Source organism: Ornithodoros turicata, chromosome 1 (genome assembly GCF_037126465.1).
Source record: "Ornithodoros turicata isolate Travis chromosome 1, ASM3712646v1, whole genome shotgun sequence".
NCBI lineage: Eukaryota > Metazoa > Arthropoda > Arachnida > Ixodida > Argasidae > Ornithodoros > Ornithodoros turicata.
The window spans coordinates 41,141,752-41,161,229 of NC_088201.1; the positions used below are offsets into that span (position 1 = coordinate 41,141,752).

The 19,478-nt window shown below is 46.4% G+C and overlaps 1 protein-coding gene across 2 annotated transcripts in view; it reads right to left on the reverse strand.

Moving 5' to 3' along the window:
• Positions 1–19,478, reverse strand: part of LOC135378076 (hepatocyte nuclear factor 4-gamma-like) — a 161,718-nt gene that overhangs the window by 61,918 nt on the left and 80,322 nt on the right. Inside the window, exon 1 of one of the 2 annotated variants that reach the window (XM_064610927.1) lies at positions 14,782–15,024. The exons of the other annotated variant lie outside the window; for it this stretch is intronic. Within the exon in view, the coding sequence (XP_064466997.1) occupies positions 14,782–14,908 (127 nt within the window). The 5' untranslated portion in view covers positions 14,909–15,024. Of the gene's footprint in view, positions 1–14,781; positions 15,025–19,478 lie in introns of those variants that run through there. 2 annotated transcript variants of the gene reach the window in all.

A 19,478-nucleotide genomic window follows, 5' to 3' on the forward strand; every position in this document is an offset into this window, starting at 1 on the left:
CGAACTTTGAGGTGATGACTTGTGTTTGTCATCACAAAGTCAAGTTCTACGTGACTGTGTCTTAAAACAGGCATCACAAACTAGTTGGCATAGTTTTCGGTTAGTTTAGTGCGGCTGTAGCAGCTTGCCTTGCCTTCCCAAATCCGTTTTCGATAATGCGGTGAAGCCAACTTTTAAATGGTGACGCTTACCAAAGGAATGTCTCAATGCCAATTGGAGAAAAACCACGTTCGCATGTTCTTAGACACGTCGAACTGGGACCCGAATTGGGGGCACAAGTTAAATCAACGTACCGTAATTTCACGCGTATAAGCCGCACCGTAGATAAGCCGCAGGACGCGTTTTTTGGGACGTTTTGAAAATTTTCTGGCAGATAAGCCGCACCCGCAGATAAGTCGCGGGCAATACGAGACGACTGATTTGTGCGACAAAGGAGACCATAGAGAAGGCCATAAACCCTGTGGTCCGTACTTCGGGATCGGCACAATGTACAACAGAGGAGGTCAGTTCTGGAGTTCTACCAAGATCGGATTGTGCCCTTGTTGGGTGTTTTTCGTGAACTGATGGGTCACTGATCTTCCAGAAGACGTGAATCACTGCCACCACTTTCCTTAAAGCTGCTTGTGGGAATGCACCAGGAAGATCAATCTACTCGAATGTGGACCCGTCTCTGTTACGCACTGTTCGTGCATCGGCAGGGCAGTGCTGTTCCAGAGACACTGTCGGCCCTTTCGTTAAAATCGGCGTATGGGGAAAATACCAGGAAAAAATAGTCATCAGATAAGCCGCACCGGTGGATAAGCCGCAGGGCGCCCGTGAGAAAAAAAAATCGCGCATAAGCCGCGGCTAATACGCGTGAAAATACGGTAATCGCATACGACGAAAATGCAAATTGACGAGTTCGAACTTGAAAGATGTGAGTTCCATAAAACTGCTAACATGGACGACAAAGGAAGTAGCCTTCGTGCACCAGTGGTACCTCGCAAGAATTTTTACTACCTCAGTGTTCAGGTTGCTTACCTTCCCCCGGTTGTGCTGAAAGTTCACCACGCGCAAAATAAATTAATGCGACAATTTCAGATACTGACGGAACACCAGAGAAAAGAGTCGTGACTGGACAAAAAATAATAATAAATCGCGCACTTTTTGTAGCGGTGGTACTGGCGGTAGTGGTAATGTGAACAACTTCGTTGGCCTCCTAGTGGTGGGCAGCGTCACGACCCTTCTGCGCACTTCTGGTAGCCTCCAAGGTAAAGGCTTTGACGAATCGCAGAGAACACACACACACACACACATACATTGGATGGTGATGGGGTGGGCGATAATCGCAGAGAAAATTACGCTAGAGGTACTCAGTTCCTGGACATAGGCGCTTTAAATGTCATTTGAAGATTGCCGACAACGTAGTTGCGTAAAGTCAAAGACAAGCACAGCTGTGGCCCCTGTTACCTACGTGGCCTGGCGTGTAGCAGAAGATGGTGAGAATATTGCACTTCCACTGCTACGAACTCTGCGGCCTCAAGCTAAGTTGTTGCGTGGATAGATGTGTTTCTACAAACAGAACTGCAGAACCACGCTTCAAATGAAGCATGGAAGGGCAAATATACTTAGAACCAGATAGTCTCTAAAACCATGTACCGGCCTTGGTGGCTCAGTTGGTAGCGTGTTCGCCTTCTGATCCCGAGATCGCGGGTTCGAACCCGGCCGAGGACGCCAGCAACTTGGTGGCAAGGTGCAAGTTGCTGGCCGTCAAGTTGACACGCCGTCTTCCGCGAGGGACGTTAAATACGGGGTGCCGTGTGATGAGCTTTCATCGCACGTTAAAGAACCCTCAGGTGGGCAAAACCAATCCACAGACCGACCGCTGTGGCGTCGCTCATGATCTCAATTGTCTCGCGACGTAAACACCCAATTATTAAAATTATTATTATCTAAAACCATCTGGACAGGCGACGTCATGAATCGTTCCTCGCGCGAATCGACCCCAACGGCGAACACTGAAGAACGCCCTCGCGAAACTTGACAAGTGTTTAGTGTTGAGAAGGTATTGGAGAGCTGGTCAAGGCAGCACCAGCAACCTGCGCTGTGTGCACTGACGAACTACTTCAAGAACATACGTGCTGAAATAATCTTTTGAATCATTCAGTGCTTTCGCACGTCAAGCGTCCTGGAACAGCTGGTCGCACCAGTGCGACCTATACGTTTCCATTTTTTTCTTTTTATTTCTATTCTATTCTATTAAAACCAGATAGGGATGTAATTGTCTGGAAGGGTGGCTTCGTGGAAGGCTCGGGTACTGTAACGAGTCTCCTAATGACGTTTTAATTCGTGTCGTTTCTGTCGACCCCCGGCGCAGTTACACGGTGCAGTTTTGTGCGGCTGTCTATGAAGGGACTGGAAAAGCTTGTCAGTGCGAATTGTTCAGCTAGGAGCAATGAAAGGACAGAGTGGAGGCCAGGTGAGACCCATGAGGATTCAATGTAGCGACGGCAAAATTAACGATGGTAGTAGCCGCTGTGCTAGATCTAAGTGTCTTGCTCTGGGCTGTGGGTGTTAGGCGCATTTCAGAGTTGTTGTGGCGGCTGTGAAGGTTTCTACCAACATGGCGCATAAAGCGGCAATGGTGCAGGAATGGTGCGGGCAACGTTGCCAGTTCTGCTGACGCATTTGAAATGTGGTGTGATAGGAGGTATGGTTGGAGTTTTGCACAGATGGATTCGTGGGTTTTATATGGTGCGTGGGAATTGAAGCATTGGACATGACGACCTGTCCGTGTCTCACCTTGGGACGATACTCGATGTCTTCGTTGCAGGACCTTTTTGTGTGCTTTCTTTATCAGCACTTTCTTCTTATTATTTTTTGTTCTTGTTTTGTGTGTTTGTGGCGGCAGCGATGTGCTGCGCTCGCTGTCAGGTCTCCGCCGCAGGCTTTGCCATCTTGTGAACAAACATTGTGGCAGCTTGCAAGAATCTTTCAACTCCCATGACCTCCCGTACGTCGTAGCCACGCTTGCATGCGGGAAAACGATGCGCTGGCTTGACTGAAGAAGTCACACAACTGGCACTGGTACTGCTTTGACCTGTAGGGGCTGACGGGAAACTACGTGAGCTGCGTACGGAAAACCAATGGCAGCCATTTTGGAAGACCACGTGCACTCGATGATCTGAACACTGCACTGCAGAAGGTGGTGTCATATATCGAGATGATAATGCGCCAGTGCAGGCAGCAAGACTGCTGACAGAATGGCTTGATGAACATGAAAGTCTATCATGGCCTGCGCAGTCAGCTGTAACATTATTGTGCCAGCCTGAGATGTCTTGGAGAAGGAGGAATCCATACCAGCATCACACTATAGGGAGCTTGCCACAGTTCTGTATGAAGAATGGCTTCAAATCTCATCGTCCACTGCACAGAACGTGTATTTGTCCTTCTAAAAATGAATTCATGCTGAATTAGCCGCCGAAGGAGGCCCTACAGGCTATGGCCTACTTACAACTAAGTGTGCCCTGGAAACCAGACATTCCAGCTTCACTGTCCAACTCCTCTAGTTGTTCTCCCCTGTGCACTTTCAGGACATGCTGTTGCTTGCGATGCCGTTGGTTTACATTTCGACGTTATAGTATACTTTGTCCTCGCGTGACAACACGGCGACTGCATGACCGATGATGCTTGTCGTCAGTGGCTTTTCTGGTGGTAGTTTCTCATTGCCTTTTCATTCATTGGATTACAATACTCCGTCTTGCTCAAGGAACAGGGTTATGAAGCCAGAGGATCAATTTGAACTAACGAAATTATTGAAGCCATTCATTGCTGCTTGAAATGCTCTTTTGGAAAAATACCCTACAAATCTGACTCCCAATTAGGAATCACGAATGACACGTCTAGTGAAATCGTTTTGTTAATTGCCAAACAGGTTATTCTAAAGAAGCTTTGAAAGGTGACATCATGCATTACACAGAAATACTTTATACCACAAATACTTTGTATCACTGAGACCTGGTTTACGAAAGATAGTGCATCGTCTGAAATCTTTCCCAACATCTATAACAAACAGGTTGGGGCAAAAGTTTACGGAACACGCGAGCGGCGTACTTTTTCTTCGGTGCGACACCCTAGCGGCCGCCGGAAGCAGGTGAGTTCACTGTTTCGGAGGGGTGGAAGGGTGCGCTGTTAGCGACACACAGCGGTAGCTTCCCTTCCAGGCACACCCAAGCGACACCGGAACTACCACTGTGTGTCGCTAACAGCGCACCCTTCCACTCCTCCGAAACGGTGAAGTCACCCGCTTCCGGCAGCCGCTAGGGTGTCGCACCGAAGAAAACGTATACGTCGCTCGCGTGTTCCGCAAACTTTTGTTCCAACCTATACTTCGCAGAGATAAGGGTAGACACGAGGAGGAGGCGTGGCTATCTTGTTATCAAAAGGGTTAACGTACAGGCCTTACCATCACCTGTTGAGTGTGAAGCATTATGGTGTAAATTATCCGCAGGTCATTGTAACATTTTCATATGTGTTATGTGCAGAGCCCCTCAAGCTCATAACAGCGTCCTCAGTATCTCAAACATCGTGAAAGAGCGCTAAAATACACGGGACTGGGAGAGAACAGTCTATGGTCTTTCACTATGTTTGACCATAACCAACTTGCCCGATTCCTTGTCATTATGCTCAGTAGTCTCCACGCTTATATGCATGTGATGTTTAAGCATGAATAAAATATTGTATTGTGTGGTTATTTCAATCTGAGGGGTGTTGATTGTGATTCTATGGACACCGGTCCGCACAAATTGTTGTAGTGATATTGCACCAATATTGCCATGCAATATTGACGTTATGTTGCTAATGGCCGCCTTCGTTATGCTGCAACAATGTTATGGAAACAACATTGGAAAAATGTGACATTGCAGTGCCGATGTGACATTGCTAAGGACCGCCTTCGTAATTTTGAAACTATGTTACAGAAGCAAAATTGCGAAAATGTGACATTACAATGTTCAGCTAATGACCAGCATAGTATGCTTACATATTGAGTAACCGTACTGGGCAGACTTCAGGGGAACGGTGCCGACTGGGAAAACCGCAGACAGCACAGCCAGGATTCGAACCCGTGTTACCTGCTAGTCGAGGAGGAGTGTCGTTGGGAGGAACCCGAGAGGTCTGCCTGCCTGATTAGGCGGCATGTTTCTCGGGAAGGGAAAGGTGGTGGAGAGGAGGAGAGGAAAGGGTGAAGTGGAAGACCGAGCGGAATCCGCTCGGGGGGAGGATAGGTGCGTCCATGGGCCGACTTCAGGGGAACTGTGCCGGCATACGCCTATTACACATCTGAGGGAAACCCAGGAAAAACCCCAGACGGCACAGCCGGCCCGCGGATTCGAACCGCGGACCTCCCAGTCTCCAAGCGCACGCGTTACCGCTGCGCCACCGGAGCTGGTACCTGCTAGTCTTAGTGCGGAAGGCGCTCATTCTAACCACTATGCCACGTACGCGAGGGCTGAAGGGCTCTTGTCGCATTGACGCTATCTCGTGCGCTTCTCTTTCTTTCTTTTTTTTTCTTTTGGAAATAGCAAGTCGGCCTTGGCCTGTCTGACCTTTCCCCCTTTCTTTATCTTTAATAAACATACCCCCCCCCCCCCCCCCCCCCCCGCTATGGAAGAACGCTATATCGAGGGTCCAAGCACGTATTCGCATATGCCTAAGATTTCAAGTTCTGGGTTAGATTGATTTTCTTTGAACGTATATTGTCCTCGTCTCAATCCTTTCGTCCATAGTCGTCTCCCATCGTGCGTCCCCCACAGTGTTTTCTCAGAATATAATCTTTCTCAGAGTCTGCATTAATTCTGCCCATAATGGTTGCACTCAACGTTCTCAGACATCTTATATTTTCTTTTTTCTTCGGCATATTGCCTGCATTTACTTTTTTATTTAGTTTTCAGTTCCCACTGAATGTCTGTTGTTGCCCTAGCGTTGCTACGATATTGCTTCAATAGCACTGCATCAGCAATATAACTGTAGTGTTCCCTCACTGCAGCATCCGAAACAACATAATCGTAATGTTTCTAAAATGTGACATCTGAAATGCTGCACCAACAGTGAATTAGAAGCATTGCGGTAAAATTCCATTTGTGCATGAAACGTTGCCGCAACATTTGAACACATCGTCAAAAACAAAATGGTAAATGACGGGTGAACGTAACGGGAAGTTCCGAAGATTTCATGTCATTGTTTATTGGTGGGAATCACAGATATGAGAAGATGGTGAAAACATTGTGTTACTGAAACACTGAAGTGCCTCGGCAAATGCGGCATGCAAAAAGTGCAATGCAGCAATATGTTTGTTTCAATGTCGCTGCAATGTTTCAGATGTTGCCTATAGAGGTAACATCTCTATTACATTGTAAATGCGACGTTCTCTCAATGTACCACATGCAACATTGCTCTCGTAACAGAATCACAATGTTAGATCTACGCATCCTTTGAAATACAATTGATATTGCAGTATGTAACTCCAACATGAGATACGTTACCGAAGGGTTACCTGTTGTGAAATAATACATTTACAGGTTAATCATAAGGTGCAGACGTGTGTATTTTGAAAATGGTTCCTGTGGGTCCTATAGTTCAACTATTGCGCACGACCCCGGTCGGATGTACGTTCCTTTGCAACCTTGACGGAACAAAGCTTATGATAGATCTTATGAAGGCTTGTCAAGCCAAAAACTGGCATCTGTAAAAATGGGTGTTACCTTTGCTGATGTTGCAGAAACCTCAATTCATCATCATGATAATACCTTTTGGCAGTCATGGCCATGGCACACACAGTTTCAAAGAGGCATCAAAGCGAGGAGCAACTGTCTCTTGGCATTTCTTGACCGTTTCTCAGGAGAAAGGCCCCTAACCACACAAAACTGTCTGCAGCATGTGCCATAGTTTATGCCATAGTTTATCCGCGGAGAAGCATTCGCACCAGGCTCCGCCACTTGTGGAGCAACACTCAAACGCTGTGGGTATCTGTGTCTTGTAGACGCTATACCGTAAACCACGGCAGTTATAGAGTGAAGATAAATTTGGTTTGTCTGTATTAAAGTCACCCTGCGATGTAATTGTACCTCACCCGGGAGAAGTCTTCTGTCATCGAGCAGACAGGAAGCAAACTAGGTAGTATAAATTCCCCATAAGAAAGAAGAACGAAAAGAGACGGCGACTGCTCACGTCTCAATGGTCTGTGAACGTTAACAGACACACATCAGTGCTGAGCGAAAAGAGCAGACGGCTCTCTCATTTTAGACAGTGGCAGCATTTCCTCACGCTCAAGGAAATATTACCCCCGTCAACGGCACACCAGCTCGCTTGTACGTTTTTAATTTATTCCTCTATCATTTTGATGAATTGTATCCGGGTCGGGAGCTAACTTGCACAATATATGATCAGATGCAAACGATTTAGTATGAAGTGAATAGTGCTCTGGTGCGAGCACAATTAATTTAATTGGCAAGGTATTGAATATCCTCTCATGCATTTCTGCGTATGCTCTGGACATGTGCAAGAAATAAAAAAAGGCGAAAACGAAGGTAGCGAGGAGTTAATTGGACAGCACTGTGTACAATAGGGTAAGTGATGGTCGAGACTGGGAGGTACCCAGGTTCGAATCCCGGTGCCGGCTGTGCTGTCTGGGGTTTCTCCTGGGTTTCCCTCAGACGCTTTCAGACATATGTCGGCACAGTTCCCTTAGAAGCCGGCCCAGGACGCACATTCCCCCAGGGCGTCAGTCGTGACGTTGCCCACCTCTGTGAGGCCGACAACGGCGAGCCCTTTCATCATCATCATCACCACCACCACCACCACCACCACCACCACCACCACCACCACCACCACCACCACCACCACCAAGTGACGGAATTTTGTCGGAGCGTCAAATCATCAGCTCGCGTGGGTGTCCTTTTCAGTGTGTTTGCTCTTGGATTGTTCTGGTAATGCATGCAGTTCTAATATGGTCGAATCATTCGCCAAGGGAATCTCCGATCTGTGCACACTTCTGAATGATCTCTTACGTCATGGTGTCAGTGTCCCAGGAAGATTAAACCATCTCTGCGCTTCCTCATATTCGTCAAAGAAAAACCACATTTATATCAGGTGAGTGAACGATTAAATAGCGAAACCCAAATAGTGAGCAAAGTAATAAAAGAAAAAGAAGGAGAATCGGGTTTCCCAGGCGCCTCCTCATACCGCGCTCTGCTATCAGGTTACCGTCAGACGTGTGGGACACCCGATCCACTGGCTTTCTCATCGTTTACTGAGGGTCTCCAAAAGGACGAGGTTCAAATCTTCTTATCCACCTTCGTCACCAAGATGAGGGTGAATCATTCCTATATATTGTTGAACAAAATCCATAAGAAACTACGTATTTGATGAAACAAAAGTGATCGCCTTGATGTCGGTGTCTTATGTCTTCGTTGATGCACCTCAACTGAACATGGCAGGACGGTCACGAAACAGTCTGCACTTGGGGTCGCTTTTCTGACGACACACCTTTTTTTTTTTTCAACTGGGCCAAAATTAAATGTAACGTTCATATCTGTGACTAGTTTATGATTTGGTTGCAGACGTCTTTGCTCTGCGTTGTATTGTAAATTGTTGCGTGGAAGATTAGTCATTGTTCCATTCCCACTTTGGCTTAATTTCATGTCCTAAGTGCGGTAACTATATTTGGGACGGCAAGTGTCTATATTCGAAGGCGATGCCACTGTGAAGTTGCAGAAGCGCAACAGTAAACTATTATTGGGTCCACAGCCAAAGTTGTTTCGAATCCAACCGATTTTCATCGACAATAGAGGCTCTCTGGCACGTCTTGTCATAATTTGTCTCTTACAAAAAAAATAAATAAAGAAGAAGAAGAAGAAAAAAAAGGCCATGAACGTGCGCTGGTAGGTGGAAGGGAAAGGTAAGGGACACGTACGGTCTTTGTATACGTTCGGTTTTCGAGCACAGGTTCCTAGGGGCTCCAATCCCCAGGTGGCTCAGTCAAGAAGTGTGCCAGTGTGCAATCAGCCGCGGAATGCGTCATGGTACATTGTCCTCTGAAATTCCCAAAATAAAGACATCCATTTTCGACTGGGGTCACCGAGAGGTTACCTGGTTTGAACGTTTTAGTACTGTGTGCATTTATTCGCTCTCAGCATTTCTCAGCATCGCACGCATTTCTCAGCATTTATAGATACAATAGTGTATTTTTTTCGCAATAGGGCAGTGTAACGCCTCAGCGGCGGTGAATCGCCCGCCTCATCATCATCCAATGTATGTATGTGTGTGTCTTCGCTCTCAGCGTTTCTGATGAAGCTGGTGGGAATGTATCTTGGTTTAGTGTATTTGTAAATATCATTCATATCATATCTGTACTGTTATCGTAAATGGTGTCCGGCACATGACCTTCGCTACAAGATAATTAACATCAGAAGCGCGTTTGTGAGTAAGATAACACGCCCATCTGTTAAAGATTTACTCTCATCTGCTTATACGCCCAAAACAATGGCATACATGCTAGATGTCAACGTGTTAGGGGCGGTGGTCAGAGCGATATTGCGGTATGGGCCATGGGGATATTTTACATCTTTGAGTCAGTACACAAATCATCTGAAACTGATAGAGACCTACTGTGTAGCAACACGGCATCTGCATTGCAGCGTGGTAAAAGCAATGCCAAAAGTAATTAAATTACAGCAGTTTACGTTACCTTACAGTCGCCATCGAACAAAAAGCAATCGAATTACCGTTATACAGTAATTCACGAAAAGAACCAAAGATTGAAATTATATGCCGCATAAGTTCACACAAACACACACATCAGTATTATAGTGAAGTGATACATCTGATAATGCAGGAGTCCCTTGTCTATAGAATGCTTCATGTATTGCGTATTTGTATGGACATGGCTTGCCCCGGTGATATGTTGCAAACGTGGTATCAAATGTATGCACGTCATACTTGTACAATTCCCGACAAAAGTTTACGGAACACCAGAGCGGCGTATTTCTTGATCGGCACGACACCCTATAGCAGCGAACGGGAGTGGACACACATAGAAGTGTATGGCACCCGTCTGTAACTGTAAGTCAATCTGCTCCCGAAATATGTTGGCTGCAAGGGTGTCACTCCGATGACGATATACGCCACTCCAGTGTTCCGTAAACTTTTATCGGGATCTGTACCTATGTGCAGGGACTGAAACCGGAACGGAGCCGAACACTGCTTGAAACCCAAATTTTTTCAAGAACCGTAACCGGAACGGAACCGCAATTCACCATCTGCAATTGACCGAAACCGTAACCTGAACCAAAAAAATGTGATTTCGGTTACCGGTTCATGTGAATCGATTCAAGCGTGAATGCGAACAACTTTGGATGCGATATTTATATCGCTTTATACAGCTAAGGTGTAGTACCTACTTCTGTTAAACTAGATTTCTTCGTCATGTGTTTTTCATTCAGAAGTTGTGTAGACAACATACCATCTTATGCGCTTGGACCTATAATCGGATGACATACGCATCGTATGGCAGGTATTGCTTACATTCCTTAGGAGTTATGAATTATATTCTTCTATGAATTATATTACTTCGTGTCTTAAATGATCATTTGGTCATTTAAGATACGAAGCGTTGCACGTTGTTTGTTTCCACATCTTTTGCTTAACTGCTGAACGCGCGCAGTTTTTCTTGTCTTGTACATTGTTACAGCACGTGCGAAATGAATGTACACGAGATAATAGAGACCGCAACAAATTATTTTACTGGGAATGGTGCAAACGGCAAAAGTGCGTCGAAGAAAGAGTTCGCTCTTTCTTCGACTTGGCAGATGGCACTGCACCACCCTTTCGGACCACAACAGATAAATATGTTCATTTTTACCAGTTTGCACTTTCTAGCTCATTTTGCAACATCCACGCAGCTTGCAGGTACATCCTAGAGAAAACTGAAAAAATACCGGTTCAACTGTTTGGTTACCGGTAACCGCAAATGTTAAAAGGGCGAATCCCATAATCGAACCGATATTCAGTCCCTGCCCATGTGCTTTTCTATGCGGTATGATTATGCCATGTGTTGCAAATGTTTTGTATTTTCAACGGTGCTTTACTCAAGCCAAAGTCCTTTTACGGTAATAGCAAAAACGTTACAATTGGGCGGGTATCGAGGGTTCTCAGCAGTGATTTCCCCAGAAATTCACTGCTGGGGGGGTGCCGAGCTTTCAAGGGGGGGGGGGGGGGGGGTAAGCTTGGTGAAGGTTCCACTTAAGGAATTTTTCTTAGACACGGAAAGGATCGTGGCACAATGGTGACACCCCTGCACAGCTTTCCAGTTCTATTTGTACATGCAATTACGTTAGAACACAGTACATTAGAATACAGATTCATTATGATCGGCATTTCCACATTAAGATGCATAATCACACAACCGACGAAGAAAAAAGACTAGCACCTTGTCTCACGAAGCTCAATGAATACCTAGCACAGAGATTGGACAAATGCATGGTACGATCATCTGCATGACTGTGGTCCTACAGCCCAAGTTTGACAGTACAGGATGTAATTCGCTGCGCCGGACTCTCTACCAGAACGCGTTGGTGGCCGAGTTGGGTGGGGTCACCTGAGAAATTTCAGGGGGGTGTTGCAAAAATGCAGGGGGGGGGGGTGTAGGGAAATCCCTGGTTTTCAGTGAAATTGCTGCATCTCCTTAGGAGCGCATGCTAATAAGCTCTTATCTGCGGTGAATGCTACTGAATTCATATTGGAAACAAGCCAAAGTAAATGTTTTACTCTTTTCAATGTAATTGAACCTCTGCAACGGATCATTCGCTATCATGGTGATACTAATACAACTACAAGTGCTAGGGTTCCTATAGTTTTGGAATTATTATTATTATTATTAATTTATTGATTAGATGTATTGATTCATTCGTGCCCAAGAACAGCCACACGGGCCTTGGTGGGCCAGGTTTTTGAGAAGCCAGATTCAGATATTTTCCTCAATACGCAATTCTCTATATTGTGCGAATAAATGGCAGGACTGCAACAGACCGAAACTTGCATAATTTTGTGAACATAAAAGACAAAGTGGTGCAATGCTAGAAAGTACAGGAAGTATTGATACAGGTTGAAACACGTTACTCCTTTTTTTTTTCTTTCTTTTTAGTTCCAACTCCCAACTCCAACGTTACTCCTAACCCTATTCCATATTATTATCGGTGCTCAGTTGACTCAGTGTGGTAGCGAAAACGAAACAAACGACATCCAAAATTACCAACTCTTCGAGTGACACGTTAACCGTGGTTGCTTCAATATGATTCCTCATCTGACCCAGCATAACGGCCGCGGGCGAAAATATTGCGTTAAAGAATGCCACTTAAACTATACACTAAACCATCGGAAGCTGCATTGGACTGAAGTTCACCGCGGGGGTCAGCCGACTTGCGAATTTCAGTCAGCCTGAGCTTGTCATACCATTGTGAAGCAGTTAAAAGGACTTTAATGACTTCGCAATTTTTGGGCTAACTACAACACATCGAACTCCACGAGGTAGTCCGCGTTATAGTAAACCAAACAACGACATTGTCCTGCACTGATTTCAAGGACAAGGCGTCTTGGTGTATCCTTTCATTTCGCGTTTTTTTTTTTCTTTTCTTTTTTTACGGCAGCGTGTATCTAGTACTGAGGTGTGGTACCTCTTATTTCGTCGAAGACGGATTAAGGAAGTATTTTACAGCAGCGAGTATCATGTTTCTCCCCGTATTTCCATTCGCAGTCTAGTGAACCAACCATCAAAAAGGTGTGCTCCATCAAACAGGTAGTGTCAAACATGTCGCCCGACAGCGGAAGCCAGAGGTCATTTTCTGTCGCGCTAAACGATGTTGACATACAGAAAATGTACTGTTTCCGGTGAAATCCGAGACAAAAATTGTACGATGGTGCGCACGACATTATATGACGTGTTGTATGTACATTGCGCGCGGCACCCCTGAACGCACAGCACGTGAACAGCGATAAAGTCAGACATATTATGAGGGGGATAAATGCACGAAGAAAATTGATATCTACGACGGCCACTGGTGTGGAAAGACAGTGAACTTGTCCGGAGGAACCAAAATGAGCGCCTAAAAAATTTGCGAGACCCCTAGCAATCGGCAGATTAACCGTCACTGTGGGGTACCTTGAATAAAAGCATGTGATGAGAGCGTGCGCGGAGCTTACGTCGCTACTTATCCTGAAGAGAGATTGCCGCGTTATCTTGGTCACTGACGCATATGTAGTACATCCCATAAAAAAAAAAGGAAAGCATTGCACACGAAGAAAAGAAACCTCCGGAACATTAAACAAAAAGAAGACAAAAGAGAGACTGCAGATCGTTGATTTGCAGCGTTTACGTTGATAGAAACTATAGTCATAAAAGCTTTAGGTCGTTGGCTGTCTGCCCTCTGTCAAATGTCATCTAATACTCCTTTGTTTCGTTATTTACTCAAACTGGCACTGGGTACTTTTGTTGTGGCACTCGTTTAACATAAGACGTTTGCCTTTCTGGAATGTGCTCCAGACGATCTAATTATTTCTCGTATTTTCATCCTTCCTTCACCATCTTCATGTAATGTTCCACGTGCAATGGGGTGAAACACCCCATCTCATCGTCATCATCTATTGTTGTTGTTGTTGGAATGTACTTCCGTTCTGTCGACGTCAAAAACGATGGTAAGTAAAATGTCGAACCGATCACGAAGCTGAACCGAACACTAAAGAAACAAAAATTGAATTTTTGTTAGTGAACCTGAGAGAAGATACAATATTGCGAGGGGGGGGGGGGAGGACGACATTTTTTTTTCTTCTTCTTAACAGGTTCTAACGACAGATCATATACTATGTATGGAAGGTGTAGCTCTCCATGTCAGTCGCATCAGTCAACTCCGGAAATGAAGAAACATGGAAGTTTCTCATTTCTATGTTGAATATTCGCAAGACCATGTTGTCGTTTTCTGTAACCGCGAAAGTCTTCTACGCGAACACTAATTCAGTATACTGACAGCCCGGTGTCCTAAGCCAGAAACGAAATTCCATAACATGAACAGAATCACAATCTGAGCTACTGTCTCCATTGTGAAACGGAACACACAATTGCCCCTTCTGTAGGTTTCTGTATGGAAAATCGTTCTGATTTGGAAGCACATAGGTTTCTGAATCAAACGGCCCACCTAGCACTTGGCGGCTGGACCAGTATCCATATCCTTGTCGTGGTACACAATGTAAAAGATTTCACTCTAATATTTTACGTTCCTTTAGAAATGCTTGAAAGCTTTTATTACAACTTTATAAAGTTCGGTATGAATCATGGTCGGATTAAGCCAACCTCAACTTATGCGGATGCCCTGCTCATCTTAGGCGACGAGAAAAGAAAATGTTGGTGTTTCTGTAATCCATGGGTGTAAGAAATACCCTCGGCAGTCTTTGTTCATCTTGTCTCACGGCAGCCTGGTGTAAAAGCGCGAACACAATCGGCGTTCGACCTGCACTATCCGCCATTCGACTGGCGACGAGCTGGTCATTGTCGATTGCCATGGGAACGCGCCATCAGCACTGACAGGCTAAGCTCGCGTTAACGTGTTTACGCCTTTATGCCTGCCTTTCCCGGCGTTCAGGACGCTGGGCTGCGTCGTGAAGGTGGGGCAAGGCATCCTCTGGCTCAGCGCGCGTCGTGAGACCGTTGTCATCGGTCGTCGCGGTGCGCCATTAGGCCTAATGGAGTCTGCTCACCTGAGACGACATCCATGGGCATGGCGGAGGGCCCTCCCTGAACGATGACTCCTCCGCCGGGCCCCAGCAGCCCTGCAGCCGCCGCTCCATGTTGCTCCTCGTTCATAATGGCCCCGTCGGCTTGCATGCGCGCAAATGGGAGGGAGAGATACTTGGGGTCAAATTTCACATGCAGCCTAGGACGCACAACAAAGGCGCCCGCGCGTCACCTTGCTGCTAGCCAGCAGGCGGGCTCTGTCGTCGACAGCACACGTGACCGCGAAGCTAGAGGGAGCCTTCGGGCGTCCCTTATCATGTGCACTCATATCGCCGCTCTCTACGCTCAAGCCCTTATTTGCTCTAGATCGCTGTCCGGCTGACAAGAGACGTGCCCAGGCCAGGGAACCGCGTCTGCAAGCGGAAAGCTAGACCACACTGCAGCTATCTGGTTTTCCCGAGCAATAAGCCCACGTATGTCCACTCCCCCCATGTAATGCCTCCTAGCCTTTGGGGTGTAATAAATAAAAAAATAAATATCGCACACCAGACCTCAAGCTGAGCTTCACTTCAAATATAGTTATCAACTTCCAGTCCCCTGCTATCACTTTCAACAAAGAAGGACAAGGAAGCACTTGCTTGAACAACTTTCTCCGTGGTTTTCTTTTCCCAATTCAATTTAATTGAATAACTTTCAAGGCTAGCGACGTCCCAAAAACGCTACAAAACATATAATGTTAAAAAAAAAAGTATAGTCGTAAGCCCCTGTTAATTGTTTGCTTTGTGACCGTGTGTTGTTTGAATTGTTAACGTAATCTTGGAATTACCCTTATAAAATATCTACATTTACGTTGTGTGTGTTGCTTAACGACTGCGAGAGAGAAAGAAGGGTAGATAAGAAAGAAAGAAAAAACTATAGAGGCGTAAGGCCGAGCTGGTGCAGCCAGCTGCTCCAGAATACTTGGTGTGTGTATATGTGTGTTAAAACACGACACTAATCACTCTCTTGAGGTGTTGTGAGCGATGGATCTCAAAAGATAGCTGCAGCATATATGTCTTTCAAAAGACGCACGCTCAAAGGACAACCCGCGCAAAGCGCGGGTTGTCCTTGCGTATTTGGCCAGTCCAACAACACCATCTCCATATGCTGAATGGTCGACGGTCCAGCATACTCAGGGCACTCTTCAGAGACTGTTGACTAGACTTGAAACGTCCATGGGGCAAGAAAGAAGACATGCGACAAGACAAAGAAAAACATGGGGCGTGTTTGACAATTAGGCGTACCAGCGACTCTTACCTTGTACAGGTATGCTGTTGCTACTGGAACGTAGAATAGTCTATGCTGCAGGGACAGCCCCCAGGTTTTTTGCAACCCCCCCCCCCCCCTGAAATTTCTGAGATTGCCCAATACAGCTTGGCTATACCAATACGTTCGAATCCTATGCTGTACACGACATTCGAAACTTGGACCACAATTTCAGAGCCATGCAAATGACCGTATCATGCAATCCAATATTCCAAGTTCCAATATAATCTGGAACGAACTTTTGCAGCCCCTTTAATCCGTGTATAATATGAAGCACCATTTTGTACACCTTTGTGCAATCACCAACGCTCTTTTGTCTCATTTTCACCACCAGCAATGGGGTAGAGTATCGACCCTGCCGATGAAACTCCTCAATCATCATCATAAAATGCTGTTGTTGTTGTCTGTTTCATTTTTCTGTTGTCCTTCTCACCGTTGGCTATCTGATGTTCACAGCCTCGCGAGACAAGATTGTGTCCCTTTTGTATTTTTATGACTACATCTAGCCTATATTGTAGTACTCGTCGTAGAGCCGCTGTCGTAAGGTACTGTGTGATTTTAGTACACTTGTTTACAAATAACATCGCATCTGGAGAACGTTATTGACATCCCATCCACGCGTGCTGTGGAGTTCTGCGTTCGCACAAAACGTAGGCAGACGAGAACTTAAGCAAACATATACCCCCCCTCCCCGGATGTCGATTTCTGGGGACATTACTGGCATGCTGTGCTTGGAGCACGATTTGACTATTTTATCCTGAGGCATGTAATAAGTCACGCACTACTATTTGTTTTGTTTATGCATATGATAATCCACATTTTCGCTTCAAAACAATCCATTGAATGACACCTAGTGAGGACATCGCTGGATGAGGAAAATGGGTGGAGGGATATGTTTATTAAGAAAAAAAAAGAAAGGAAAGGTTCAATGGACCAATCCCAGCATGCACGTGGCACTTGTCCACAGCGGACCCCCCCTCTCCCCTCGGGAAAATCCTACATCCGCCCCTGCCAGTAAGGTAGCCAGTGTCAGAGTGCCGTAGCCAAGTTGTGATGGACGACGACAGAGGGCGTCACGATGCAGAAGGTGTTGCCGGCAGTGTAGGATGCAGTGGGGAATATCACCCACCACGTCACAGCTAGTGCAGAGGGGAGTGCTAGAGTGACCAATTTTGAACAGTTGCAGCGTTGTGCGGGCGACGTTTAGACGGAGGCGGTGAAGGAGCGATTCCTCGTGACGAGTACAGCGACACGTAATAAAGAAGTCCACTGAGGGGTCGATTGATTGCAGGTGACTGTTGTATGAAGCAGACTCCAGCTCTGAACGCTTGGGCAGGAAAATGGGACGGTTGCTGGCGCCATTTCAGATTAGTATCACCAGCCAACACTAATGTGACGTGTGTGTGTGTGTGTGTGTGTGTGTGTGTGTGTGTGTGTGTGTGTGTGTGTGTGTTTTACTTCCGTGTTAGCGCAGCGAAGCACCTATGGCTATGAGCGGCGCACAGATGTGGACATATGGAAAGAGGACAGCAGGGAGGAGTGGGGAACAGGGGTTAGTATGCGTCTTGGACAGACTTCGGGGGAACTGTGCCGACATTCGTCTGGAAAGTCTGCCAGAAAACCCAGGGAAAACCCCAGACAGCACAGCCGGTGCGGGGATTCGAACCCGCGTCACCTCCCAGTCTCGGCGTGGAAAGCCATCATCCTAACCACTATATGCCACGGGAGCTGGTAATGTGATGTGCACCGGCCGCACTGCACCGGGCTCAGCAAGTCGTTAGCATATTTGGCATTGAATTGAATCTTGAAATCAACTCACGTTCCTATAGCGGTCCTTGATAGTGCTGATGGTGTGAGCACGATTACATAGTCAGTGGGGACACAGTGTGCGAATGCAAGCGCGGGTCCCTTGCACAGCATCCTTACAGAAGAAAATTTGCGAGGCTTCGTGGAAGCCGGTGGAGCTATACCAAAGCCGCGATCGGTGTCGTCGAGGTAAAAGTCGGTCAAAAATCCTGGCCTCGCACATCCAACTGAGCCGAACTGAGTAGCAAAGAATTGAGGAAAACACGTCAACTGGAAGATATCGGAATACAAACTATTCAGGCTGGGAAACACAACTGATTGAGCTTTGCCGCACGTCAGATGTCAAGCAAAGCGACGAGCAGATCATTGGTTTTCGAAATTTCTCATGAGCGACGATGCCTGTGAAGGCGCACCGCCAGGACATTGGGAGCCCTAGCACGCCACAAGCATCTCCACAGGTGTCAGATGCGGCACGGGATAAACTGTGCGATTTATCCTCACTCCGACACTATACGTATCTTTGCATCAACGCATGTCGGAAATTATCATTGGATCCCCGCCAGCAATTCGGTGGCACGGTACGAATTAAGACCCCTGGAACTCTAAAAGAACCGCGTTCGTTTTCTCTTCGCCGAGGCGGAGGCTTGCACTCTACAGGTTGACGTTTGGTTAGCAGAAGAAGGACCAGCAGATGCTAAAGAGAACTGAGGCACAACCGAAGTGTGAAATCCTTTAAAAGCGCTGGAACGCGTGCAGACGCTGCAGAAATAACAAAATAAACAGACTTTCAACCTCAAACACGGGTGGAGGGGGGATATATTTATTAGAACAGAGAAGAAAAAAGGAGGAGGAAAGGTCAGCGAAACGGTATGTCGGCTTGAGACACGGGTAGAGCGTGGTATGTCGCCATTTCGGTGGAAGAAACTAGGAGAAACGAGGCTAGTAAGCGGATGTGAAAGAGGAGCAATCGCCGTTTATCTTTGTCGGAGGTGTCGGAAAGCCTACTGCAAACTATAGTCTCGGCTAGCGCCCTGCACAAGCCTGTGTTGGCTCGAAAGCACGACACGGCTCGCGTTTGGGCGTCGCAGTTTGGGCGTCGCAATTGCTTTGCATCCGGGCACAGGCCGTATTCGGGTCCTGTTCGAGAATTTTGCTCCGGCCTGAGTCGGGTCCGAGCGTTTATCTGTCGCTCATTTTGCGGCTTTTCCTTCGCCGATAGGTCGCTTTGACGTAATTTGCTAATATTCAACATGCACTTTGAGAACAAAAGCCTCTGGAGTCAGTACTTCGTTTTCGAGTCAAAACACCCAATCGGCATTAGGAGACAACATGATCGTAAGTTTCCTCGCGATTTTGTATTGTCGCGGAAGCTGCAACGAGGGCCACGTCCCCGCTCCTTCCTCCTAGATACATCTCACCACGAATAGATAACCGTCAGAAAGTAGGATTCCATCGATCAAACCTTTTCTGGATCATCAACTTTCCTTTCGTCATCAATGATCTTTCCCCAGTATGAGTTTTCTTGGTATGAGCTGTTCCGGTATGAGTTGTTCTGATACAAACTGGATGGTCGCAGGGATATCCAACAGATTTACCGTGCAAATCAGCC